This window comes from Oryzias latipes, chromosome 20, assembly GCF_002234675.1.
Source record: "Oryzias latipes chromosome 20, ASM223467v1".
NCBI classification, from domain to species: Eukaryota; Metazoa; Chordata; class Actinopteri; order Beloniformes; family Adrianichthyidae; genus Oryzias; species Oryzias latipes.
This window is the reverse complement of record NC_019878.2, coordinates 8,356,168-8,368,982: the sequence shown is the minus strand read 5'-3', so window position 1 is coordinate 8,368,982 and position 12,815 is coordinate 8,356,168. Positions and strand designations below refer to the sequence as shown.

The following is a 12,815-nucleotide window of genomic DNA, read 5'->3' as shown; positions in this document are numbered from 1 at the left end:
TATTCATGACAGGCGGCCTTTGATTCCTGGGCTCCTTCCTTCACTCTGCTTTTCTTTTCTGAGCAAGATCTAGATTTTTCATTTATTTTCCCGCTGTGGAGAGGCTCTTGGCTGGCTAATTAGATTGGTGGGGTTTGCTATTGAATGCTGGGTTAGCCAGGTCATTAATCAAGTCTTTGGGTGTGCAGAGATGGACAGATGTCCTTTGTGGAGGTTCTGTGCTGGAAAACAAAAGAAGCAAGAGTCCTCACTTCCTGTTCAGCAAAAGTGTAGCTGTGTGTTAAGTCAGAGAAAAGCTGGTGAAATAAATGAGACAAGACCGTTCTAAACCAGTCAGTGACCGGTCGTTCTTTATGGACTCACATAGCTTTGACAAGGGGGAGAAAACCTGCGTCTGTGCAACACATTTTCTCCAAGGGGAAGGTATGGCATGTTTACAGACTGCCTTAATGGTTCCTCTGGGACATTTGGGAATGACTAAGACATTATGGGAAATGACTTTGTAGGATTTGTCGGCTCAAGTGCCTGACGGCCACCAAAGGTCTATGGCATCCGAATGGTCCAATAAAAGACTGACTCCAAGACTCTGTCAAGGAGCTGCTATTGATCGCGCCGCATCAATAATTTAGACTGTCTTGGAGAGACTGTCAATACCTGAAAGCCTCCATATTGAGCATGTCATAACAGGAATTCAAAACATATCTTATCCTGTTTATATCTGCAATTTTGCTTCAGGAGCTCCTCCATTGCTTTCAGTCGTCTCGCGTTATTTACCAGTAGTTCATCAGCGTCTCTGATTGCCTGCATTGTTTAATCACAAGCAGAGATAAGCCTGGCACCTCTCTGTTCATCTGATGCGAGATAGCCTTTAATCTCTTGACAAAAACTAAGAGGCATAAAAGTGTTTGTTGGCACAAAATGGTTACTTATCGCCGTCCCGCATGATTCATCTCAAGGTAGAGGGAAGCATTGACGGTAGAACAATAGCTTTAACATGGCAGTTGGGAACCCTAGAGGGGGGTCGGGGGTGGCATGTCTTGTGTTGACCATGCTTCCTGTGATCCGTAAAGCAAACAACCGGCTGATCAGAAGAATGACTTTTGATTGCACGCTTCCTTGATGAACACTTGATGGGGACATGCTAAACCACCCTGCATCCTGTTTTGCTTTCTCCTCTGAATGCACTTCAGTTTACGATGTACACCCCCTTTTTGCCGTCGCAACTCTTCTGACTTCCGTCCACATTCCAGGGTACTTCCACCCTGCCGAGCGCTGAGAGATCAGAGTGTGGACTTGATAATCAACCACAACTTCTCCGTATTAAGTGCAGCATTACTGGGATTCAGCTGCTAGTGAAGTCATCACTGTGTCTTACGGATGGAAACAGCGGATGCCATCTGTGTCCCTTGTCTGGGGAATCAATGAAGGGGATAGAGACTCCCAGGCGTGCCAAGAAGTGGGACTGCAAATCAAAGTCTGAAGGATGGCATGATGTAATGAATTGAAACAGTTAGGCGTAAGTATACAGGGACGAAAGGGGCAATTGGCTCTGATCAATTTGAACGTCAGCAATGCAGAGAGGAAAAACGCCTAAAGATACGGACATAGTGTGAGACACTTTTGAGAATGCGTAACGTGTCCGTGTAGCACGTGGTGTTCACACTGGACAAGAAGGGAGGAGCTTCATCCGGGTTTTTTCCACTGTTTACTAGCACATGTCTGCCACCTACAGTTGGAAAAGGTTCTGGTGAATCTTGCTCCAGGCTTTTTCTTTTACAGCTCTGTTCCAAAATATCAAGGACTTGATGTCATATAATCCTGGCTGGACATAAAAAACACAATTACTGTATTTTCCTGGAGTATAAATCGCACTTTTGAGAGAAAAGAAACAAATTCTTGCTAATGCTGCTTTCACAACTAACGTAATTTACGTGTCAAATTTGTGTCCACCAATTCTGTTTCAAGGTGCATCAAATTCGCATCCGCTGCCTCTTTTGGCCCGCATCAGATGCTCAATGCTTTTCCAAAAATGTAATCATTAACTTGACGCTCCTGTCATGTGTGGATAGGAGCTACTGCCAAGTTTTTCGCTTAAGCGCTACTTGGAAGCATTGACTGCATGTGGATGTCATTGAGAGATCTGATTTATTTATTAAGAATATCTCCAAAAGCATCAGTAAACACACCTCCATGACTGGGATCATAAGATCATTCAGTCTTTTTTTTGGGGGCAATTTTTTACCTTCTACTGCAGGAGCTGCGTCTGAATGATGGCGATTTTAGCTGTTCTTCCGTGTCTCCCAGTTTGATGACCTGCTGTCCCGCATTAGTTTAAGGAAGGAACAAGTATATATGTTGTCTTGATGCAAAGAGGAAAAAAAATATAAAGTTCAGGAGGAGAACGATCAGTTTGATGTTTCAAAAAATCAGTCACTTCTGATTATAAGTAACACCCCTGGTCCAACTATGAAAAACAAGTGATTCATACTCTGAACAGACAGTGGTTATTTCTCGTTCATGATCAATTTTGAAACGGTTGGCACTTCCGGGGATTAAAAGGGAGGCCACCTATACATCACTACCAAATCGGAGTCCTTGATTGGTCAAAGTTTTTCCTGGTATAACTTTTAACGCTTGCTCAATCTGTACGTAGAGCCCAAAAACGGTCGTAGAAACTTGCATAGCCACGCATAAGAAGCCCAAGATGCATTTTTACATAGACTCTTAACTGGTCAAGAGCGCTGTGACCGTAGCTTTAAAGCCATTCCTGATCATTCATCACTGAACGGTCATGTGCAGCAGTGCACACTGGGAACAAGCAGCTTCCAGACATACTATAGCCTCTGGCCGCCCTATTTTCTATCCTTGTCCCTGCCTCTTGCTTTTGTAATCATTACTCAGCATGTGACTCGTGCGTCTGTGGGAAGACTTGGGAATGATTCAGGAGTCTGAGGACATTTCACAAGCAAAGACCGGCTTTGATTTGATCGCGCTGCAGCATGAGTAACACGTCGTTCATTGGCAATATAACAGATGATTGGTGCACAGGAAGACATGCATAATTTAAGGCCACCGACGAGGTGTCAGGGAGCTAAAAATAAACTGTAATTCTGTCAGGTGAATGATGTGATAGATGGGAGAGGTCGGGAGTGGAGCTCACAGGTCCTGCCGTGATGCAATTTTCATGAAACAAGGATTAATTACACTCTCAGGTAAAGGGAGTTATTCCTGCAGGCTTCCTCCACCACCCACTGTGGGTGAAATTGGTGGGCAGATTGCTAAAAGCTGCTTTATAAGTGCTGCCTTTGGAGATACAAACATAGTCAGAAAATGTCAGCTTTCACTCATTACCACTTACAGGTAATTATAATCAGATTTTAGGTGGTGATAATGTTCTGACTTTTGGCCATATCATGCTCACAGTCACACAAAGTGGTTGCGTCTCCTGAAGCGAGCCTCTTTCTACCAGCTGCAAGGAGCTCTACCTTTTGTTTCCACCCTTGGCATTTCTCTGTCGTCGTCTCTAGTGGTGGAGGGGAAAAAAAAGGAATAAACCAATCCCCCAGAGGCTTTGGTTATTCAATCAGCAGCAGCCCACACACACAGAAGCCACCCCCCCCCCTCTCTCTCTGTTGGGGAAACAGAGAAATGGATTTAAAAGAAACATTTTAGTTCCTCTTCCAGAGGACAGATCGCTGCATGCAGCTCCTCGCCAACTCAATTATAAGCAAATCAAGCAGAGAGAGATGGAGTTTGGGCGCCTTTTCTTTTAGCCGCCTCCTGAACTTCATCCTCGCTTTGGTTTTATAAACCACCTGCGGCGCCTGCACAACACTGACAAGGCTTTGGCTTTAAATATACATCGTGCAACCTTTTTTATCTGGATCGGTGGAGCACAGTGCATCAGTTGGAGACCCACCGCTTCCACTGGGGGAGGTAATTAGAAGTTCTCTTAAATTAAACTAAACTTGCACAAACACATAAACACTCATATATGGACGGCTGTTTGTCGCCTCCCTCGTTTGTTCCTGAATTCAGTGCAATCATGGTATTTACCTCCATTCAAATGCCTGCACCTTAATTGCAAAAAAACAAGCACGCCCTGGCTTTAACTGGCTACCACAACAAGCCCGAGCATGGCTGATTTCAGCTCACCTTCCTGACTTTGTCAATTTGTGAAAGCGCTAAAGCCATGCACCGTAGACTTTGAGTCATGACTCACTAAAAAGAAAAAGAAAAACAGGTAAGCAGAGCCAGAGATAGAAACTCTGACAAAACCCAGACACTTGCATGTCAGATCTTGGCTGATTCTTTTCCTCTGCCTAGCATTTTTACGACCTAGTTGGTGTGGTCCCTCCAGAGACAGCGATGATGTCTGGGTTGCATTTAATATCAAACAATATGGTTGATATGAAGCAGATTTTTGCTTTGTTTGCTCAGCAGCTCAGCAATTATAATCCCCACCTTCTGCTAAGTGATTACAGCAGCATGACTCAGCCGTTCGGCCAAAGTGAAGAATCCTCTTGCAGTTTCTTCATTTCAGTGGGTGCATGTGGGTCACCGAGTGCTGTCCAGGACCCGAGCTAAAATAAGTCCCAGCAGTAATCATTATCTGGGCCTGCGGTTTCTGTGGTTTACGGTGGACTTTGCATCCAAGCATCTCTGCAGACAATCTTCTCTCTCTGACCCTTGCAACCTCCCTCTGTTAGCGCAGTCTCTGTTTCACTAACAAGCAGCCATTAATAAATCATGCTCTCCTCATTACTCGTGCCCTGTTATCAGCCCCTGTCTGGGAAATTAATCTTGCCTGCTGCACTGGGGAGACCCCCATGCCTCTGTCCTTCACATCTTGCAAGGCATCAGTGTTGGAGGCCTACTTTAAAATCCTTTTGTGTTCTGTGAACTCTACTTTCTTGGAGCACATAACTCTTTTCTTTCCTCTTTTCTTTCTTCTTCGTCTTTTTAACATTATATCACTGAAAGTCAAGGCTGAAACATGGATATGGTTAGGGCCACTCCTGGCCCTCAAAGGGCCTGCCACGACCTGGATCAGAGTTGGAATTCAGGCAATATCTGGACCACATTTTGAAAACTGATGCACATGTCCTAAAAGTGGTTGTGTGCGATGGGCTCTTATTTTGAAAATCCAATTAATTCAATCAAGATCCTACAGTCTGTGCCAGTCACTAACAAGCGGATGTCACCCATGAAATTCATTCGATCCATTTTTGACAATATGGACACCAGCATTTTGGAGCCAGACGACGTCAGGAACCGGCCCAAGTCAGTCTATGTCAACATTTCTATGGCAACCACTCTCACCAATCAGGTGTGAGCTTGTTGGAATTACACACCCCTTCGACTTGAGACCACATACTTTTATTGAGGTATCTGATTGGCCAGTTTATAACTTAAATAACTTGCACTAGAGAACAAAAAGTAATGAAAACATGTTAAAAAGAAGATATTAGAGGAAGAGTGGTTAATTGACAATTAGAATAACTGAGTAATAGCTGTTTATCTCTTTAGTGAAGTCTTTTGGCTTTCTGGAACCAGCTAATGCTTCCTGTTTGGGTTACAAGGGGGGAGAGGTCACTCAGTCCAGTTCTCATATACAGTCAATAGTACAAAGTGGTGTTTGCATAAAGTCTCAAGCTACTTAACGTGTCTCACTAATGAGCTGATTTTGATTGAAATATTCCAGTATTGAGTAATATCACCGTGAACTATCCTTCCTGTCAGAACAGATGACTGCAGATATTGCAAAGAGCTAAATTAGCTTGCTGCCATCCATCGCTGTGTCCAACCAGCTCCACCAAATACAGGCGTTTACCCTGCAGCGAGAATTCCAGCTCCTGGCTTATTAAATGGGAATGTCTGAGGCTTACAGGATCTGATTTGTTTCTATTAGAGCATTCAAAAGAAATCCGGGACTTTCTGCAAATCCGTCTATAAGTCTGTTGACAAGAAACAACAGTGATCTGTGTCTGGATGCGGTTCTTCCTGAATCCTGATGAGTAAATGGGATGCCAGGATCTAATTTGCCTCTCCCATCTGTTTTTTTGTTTTTTGTTTTTTAATTTTAAACTGGACTTAAGGAGCAGAGAGGACCATTGTTCTGTGGCAGAGAAAAGGTTCCCTATTTCGCTCTTTGCCCTATAGATCAGGACTGCCCCAACTTCGGTTCCGGAGATTTGCTAACCACCTTGTTTTCTTGCTAAACCCACACTTTATTTCTACCAGCTGCAAGGACTGGTGTGAATTTTCTGCACTAGTCACTGCACTTAAAAGCTTTTTCAACAAATGACTGTGTGCCTCAAAATTTGGAGCATCTAATAAATAGATGTATTCTAGTGCTGACTGATAACAAAAGCATTTTAAGAGGTTTGTCTTTTCTACAAGTTGCAAACACGGTTGAGTGTTTTTGTAAATATGCTAATGCAGTGTTGGACTTTTTTTTCATGTTGCCAACAAAGTTGGGAGTTAGTGTAGTCACAGTAACATCTGTTTTAGTGGCATCAGTCATTTTGTTTTGTGTGTGTTGCAGAGAAGCCCATGATGTTTACACTGGACAAGAAGGGAAGTGCTTCCTCTTTTTTCCTTTTGCTACTGTTAGCTAACACATTTCCACTAGTTGAAAGAAGCTTGGTGTGAAATGTCAGAGTGGTTTAAATCTTGTCAGTATCGCTCCAGAATTTTCCTGGAATTTTAACAATTGTTAATTTCTCCTCCATGATTGATTTTCAAATGACTGGCTTTTCCGTAAATTAAAAGGGACACTGTAAATACATTCCTACCAAATCCAAGTCCCTGATTGGTCAAAGTTTGACCTGTTTGAACTTTGATTGTGCTCTCAATGGCCACATGTTTTGTACGTAGACCCAAAACAGTCGTAGAAACTTCCGTCGCCACTTTCAAATGTGGGAGTTTTGAATGTAGAAGCTTGAACCACTCATTTACGCACATTTTATATAGATTTTTCATTGAGAATGGACGCTTGAATGGACGTTGCCGGGGGCGGTGTGAGCGTTGCTTTAAGAAAAACTTCTAGAGTTATTGTGAATGCAGTTAAAGTCTGACTGACCGACTGACTTATCTCTGACTCTTTGGTCTCGCTTAATGCGCCTTATAGTGCGATCTGCCTTATGTATGACAGAAGTTTGAAAAATAGACCATTTATTGTTGCTGCGCCTCATAATCCAGGACAGAAGATACGATACCTGGATGAGGTGTCCAAAACCACCTTGAACCATTTTGCCAAATGACTTTGAAGCAAGTATTGCTGAACGGGGTGGCGCATTTGGAGAACCGCCTTGCTTCAAAATCACGAAGCATCTAAGTTTGCTGACTTTTAGCTATACGCTTTAACAGCACCGGAGATCCATTAATGTGTTTGGAGATGCATAAGCCTGGCTTTAATTTTCCAAAATATCTGCACACATTTGTCTTTCTTCTCAGTCTCACACAAAGGATTTTGCTGTAGTCGGTCTTCCCTGCACACCCACACACGTGAACACCGATGATTTCCTCCCAGACAATGCAGTAATCTACTCCAGTCCCTGGTTGCCATTCATCAGAGCCAGTTCCCATCTCTCTTCAGCATCAAAGAGTCCTGTCTCTCATCGCAATCCCCCCAAAACCTGTTCCACCAGCACCATGGCTTCCCAGCATCACCGGTGTCTGCACACAGCGCCATTACTCCTCATTAATGTCAGCTCGTCCTGTCAGTGGTGGTGTTAATGCTTGTTAAAATTAAGCATGCTGCTTTTTCTTACAGGACCTTAGCACCATCTGTTTTTTTTTGTTTTGTTTTTTTTGGCAGTCATGGATGAAACGATGGAATGTGGGGTTAAGTAGCCTCTACAGTGATCCAAATACCACAGAAGAAGTTTCTTACCCAGACCTGCAGCGTTTAAGTGATAAAGTTGTTGTTTTTTTCAGAGATCGCTCGTAAACAAACAGGAAACAAACCAGCTCTGAGAACAGAGCAAACGCTCACACGCCGCTATGACCCCTCAGACTCTCACTGCCACCCGGTGAAAATGCAATAGCCCCTCAGCAGCTTTACCGGCACAATATTTGAAATTCAGCGTGTATCCTCTTTTCCTCCTGGCCGATTCTGATAATGCGATTGCAGAGCCTGATCTATTCAACGCTCACTTTTATCCAATAAGCTCTTGTCTCCCATCTCAGGAAATTAAGCTGTCATCCTGAGTCTTTTTCATTAATGTGAATATCTTGTCGTTGGCTGTCTATTAAATTCCAGGTAGCAGCTGATGAAACTGTGGCCAGAGGTGATTGAGATGGAAAGGCGATCATTCTAATTCCTCAAGCTTCTCTTTGTATTATTCATGCAGCCTGTGTGAAGAAAGCCTTTTATTTATAGTTTGTTATATGTGAGAGCATTACCACTTATCTTTATCAATCCTCATCTGCCTTATTGAATGGAAAAAGGGGACATTTTCCATCAGCTACTGCAGAATTTACTCCTTATGAATAGTTTTAAGATGCATTTTGAACCTCAAAAACAGTTCATCATTGTCTAAAGCAGTGGTCCCTGACCCGTGGGGTGTAGACCGGTACCGGTCCATGGGACTGTTGGTATCGGGCTGCAGAGAAAAAAGAAAGAAAGAAAATGCTCCACGTAATTTATCAAAGTTTTTAGAAAACTAGAGGATTCCCCACCGCATCTTGACGCATGTCAAAAATCCATCCTTGGAGTCTTTACTCCAAACATGGATTTATTGTGACAGTTGTTCCCACAAAACATGATAATAATGTATAATATTCAGCTGCCAGCTGCCTAATGTTACGAAGACACAGCTAATAAAGTTTCTCAAACAGTGGATTATTATTATATTTGGCAGTTTTAGTAACCTTTTAAAAAAAAAGCTTTTCTGCATCTTAGAAGTCGAAAAAGGCTGAAGTTGGTGTCTGATTTTTTGGCATCCACTTTCTAAGTTATGGGTTCAAGAAAAATCTATCTCATATTTGAATGGTTTCTACATGAAATCTAGTGCATAAACAAAGTTTAAAGCAGCTGCACATATTTTACAGAGGATGAAAATAAATAGTTACCCACAAAGATTAAGAGAAACTGGAAGGTAAAGAAAAAAATCAGACGCCCACTTTAGTCTCGTTGAGACTGGTCCGTGTAAATATTGTCTGACATTAAAGCGGTCTGTGGCCTGAAAAAGGCTGGGGACCACTGGTCTAACGATGGAGAACAACTTTACAGTTTAAAAAATGCAAAAAATTTTCTTCCAGAAAAGACCAAAATGAAGAATTTTGTTTATGTTATTTGAGAGCAGTTCTGTGTTCCCAGATTTAGACAAGCCCCTCCTCTTTTTGTCCCCCTCAGGTGGACCTTGGGTTTTTGCGGTTTGTCTCAGCCATCGGTACCCAAGGCGCTATTTCCCAGGAAACCCAGAGGATTTACTACGTCAAGGCCTACAAAGTAGACGTCAGCTCCAACGGAGAAGATTGGATCACACTAAAAGAAGGCTCCAAGCAGAAGGTACCACCCAACATGTTTAGTCTGAACTCTGCACTGCAAAAACTGAATCTTGAGACAGTAAAAAGACCCATGAAAAATGTTTCTGTCTTTCTAAAAGAATCATCTTATCAAGAAAGTTTTATTCTAAGACATCATGTCATAGTAAGACCATTTTTTCACTCCCATTGGCTGATTTTCTTCGCTTATATAAAGAAAATCTGCCAGTGGAGGTTAGAATTTATGACTCATTTCCACGGGGCCTGTTTTTGCAGAGTGAATTCAAATGTAAAAATATTTTGCAATTAAAAGAGAGTCACATTACAGCATCACAGGTTGCATTTTGGAAATACCAGAGGGAAGCTGACCTTTGAATCTCCCTGCACATGTGCTCCGTTTTCCTGTCATGACAGCACTCTCAGCTGATCACACATGTGATTTTGTTGCTTCTAAGACCAGCTAACAGGGAAATACCCAACTGTATATCCTCCTAACATGCAGAGTGATCAGTGAGAGGCACTTACAGCGCAGGCCAAATATAGCTGTGAAGTATCTGCGTGAGAAGGCTGCCACTGTTTTGTGTCAGGCAGGAGGCAGCAATGACAAAAGGACTTGACACACGGGAGTGAAGGGTGACTGGGATAGACTGAGACAGCAGTGGTTGTCATGTTTGAGCAGCTGGTGGAGGTGGGACCAGATAAAGAACAGGAAGCTTTGACCGGAGTGTGACAGGCCGGTTTGTCCATCTGGAGGCGCCTGGAGGTGCATGGAAGGAAGCATGTGTGTCTCATGGTTCTGGTGTTTGCGTGGCTTGCAAAATAAAACGGGGCGCATTTTAAAGCAGAAGTTAGAAGAAGTTCTGCGTTTGAGCAGACCAATCGGAAGAAGAGCGGCTCATTCATACGCCCCCAGGCATGTTTCTTTTATCCGGAGTACACTGTTCCTTTTGTAAAGTGGTGGCTTAACGGTGCCACTGTAAGCTGGGACTGTGTTTTTCTGCCTTCTTAAGTGCTTTCCAATGGAAGGGCACCATTTGCTACATGCTGAGCCTGCAGTTTGGCATCTTAGTGCTGCTCTGGTAAGAAAAAGCCACTTTGCAGTTATAGAGTTGAGGAAAAAGACTGGGAGAAACATGGGGATGGCAGATTTTCCTCTCAGTGTTAGTCAGCCTGATGGGTCAGGCGTGGTGGTGTTTTAGTTCAAAGATGAGCTGTATTGACATCCTTCTGTTCATCCCTCCCCTCTCAGCTGGTTTCCTCTCTGTCCCATAACTGCTCAGTCAGTGGGGTCAGGAGGCCGCGCAGTCACCTTTGAGATTCATTTACTTGGAATGAAAAGTGATGGGCCGTGGGGAGTTGGTCGACTGGGAGGCCGGGATCCGCGTATGGTGCTAGTAAACTGTCAACTGACCTCCAGGGAGAATGCTGACACGGCTGACCTTTCAGTGAGAGACTGCAGGAAAAACCTGCACTAGATTGGAAAACAGAGGACAGAAGGTGGCGAGGTGTGGGGGGGGGGGTTTCTTTAGCCAATCTGCCGTCGTCAATGATGCACATCCGGCATCGCGTTTCAAAGGCTGCAACATGTGCCACGAGGGCAGAAGTTAGCAGCTCTTTGAAACTGTTTTATCGAGCTTCTGTCTCATTCTACGTTCACACACCCCTCGGCAAGGTGACTTCAGCGGCCACTTCCAATGAAAAGTTTACGTAAACATGCTTAAATGCGTGTTTCTGGCTTTTGCGATCAAAACTCTCACATTGAAGCGACGCTACGCACGTTTCTTCCCCTATTTTCCTCTGCTCACATAATATGCTGCCATTGATCGGGCGTTGAAAGTTGAACCAGGTCAAACTTTAACCAGTCAGGGACTCGGATTTGGTAGTGATGTATGGATGGCGTCCCCCTTAATTCAAGGAACTGCCAACTTTGGGAAAACTAATCATAAAGAAGTTAACAATTGCAGTTTGTGCCCAGAATGGAGCTGTGAAAGAAAAAGTCTGGAGGAAGATTCACGAGATTTGTACCTCTTTGACGTGTCACACCAAGCCTCTTCCAATTGTAGGCATGTGCTAGTAAAAAGAAGAAAAAGAAGACGAGGAAGCCCCTCCCTCCCTGCTCGTCCAGTGTGAACACCATGCGCAGTGTGAACGTAGAATTAAACAACTACGAACCTCAAAGTAATCACATCTTGTTCAAATGTTTCATTACTCTGAAATTCCTCCACTTCTGTCAGGTCAATGAAACAGCGCAAAGCCTTTCTGAGTTGAATTTTTCCATTGAAATCTCTGTAAGTTGCCAAGGTCTTCACTCATGAATTTGATCCTCTCCTCTTCTGTTCATAGATTTTCCAAGGCAACACCAACCCAACAGACGTTGCCAAGACAAAGCTGCCCAAACCCACGCTGACGCGCTTCGTACGGATCCGTCCTGTTACCTGGGAGACGGGCATCGCGCTGCGCTTCGAAGTGTACGGCTGTAAGATATCAGGTTCGTAGCAGTTAATCCTCGTCATGCACACCCATGAACTGAAGCTCTGCCGGCAGCTGCATCGGAAAAAACTCTTTTAAAATGCATTACTGAGCAGGTTTGACTTTGTTTAGGGTTTTTCGGGTCCGTCTTGCACACACGCAGAATTTAAATACAATAAATCCATCCGAACAGCACAAGACCAGATCATGATACCCAATGTTTACATGTACCTCATTCAATATAAATGCAGTAAACAGCTGGCAGGCAGAGACACTTAGAACTGGGTGGGCTCCGCGAAGCCCCCTTCCCTCCCGATGATGTGTCTCAGCCTCCTCTTTAGCCGCAGCCTGTCTCCACTAATAAAGCTTTGGTTTCGCTCTTCTCGTCTTGCTTTTTGTTGATGATATTTTAAAATGCTGTGTGTGCGCATCTCCCTTTCATAGGGTTTTAGCACATCTGTCGGCATCTCTGTGGGATTATGAACATGTGTGTTGAATTCTAATTAGAGCTTGCCTTTGGGCTTTGTTCTTCTGCACTTAGAAGTATATCAAGGACAGACAGGAGGAGAAATAGCTCTTTATCTGTCAGCGTTGTCAGCCTCAGATTAAAGCCAGGGTCATGGTTTCTCGTAACCAACTAAAGCATCTGAGTGTTTTTATGGAACGAGGCGCTTATAGCATGTATGCTTGTGTAATACTGAAGCGGGATTCCAGTCTGGGCGTGTGTTCGGGGCACATAATCAGACCACATCACAGGACTGAAGTTGCCACAGGGCCTCTGGGGTGACGTCAGCAACCGTGGGTGCCTTAAAGATGCTGCCAACTGTGCTGTATGCTACCAGCGACATCAGGTT

The 12,815-nt window shown here is 43.8% G+C and overlaps 1 protein-coding gene across 2 annotated transcripts in view; it reads left to right on the top strand.

Annotated features, from left to right (window-relative positions):
- The window catches only part of nrp1 (neuropilin 1), a 69,015-nt gene that overhangs the window by 40,280 nt on the left and 15,920 nt on the right, over positions 1–12,815 (top strand). For both annotated transcript variants that reach the window (XM_023950444.1, XM_023950445.1), the window contains 2 exons: positions 9,362–9,517; positions 11,836–11,980. In XM_023950444.1, coding sequence (XP_023806212.1) covers positions 9,362–9,517; positions 11,836–11,980 — 301 coding nt within the window. The remainder of the gene's footprint in view (positions 1–9,361; positions 9,518–11,835; positions 11,981–12,815) is intronic.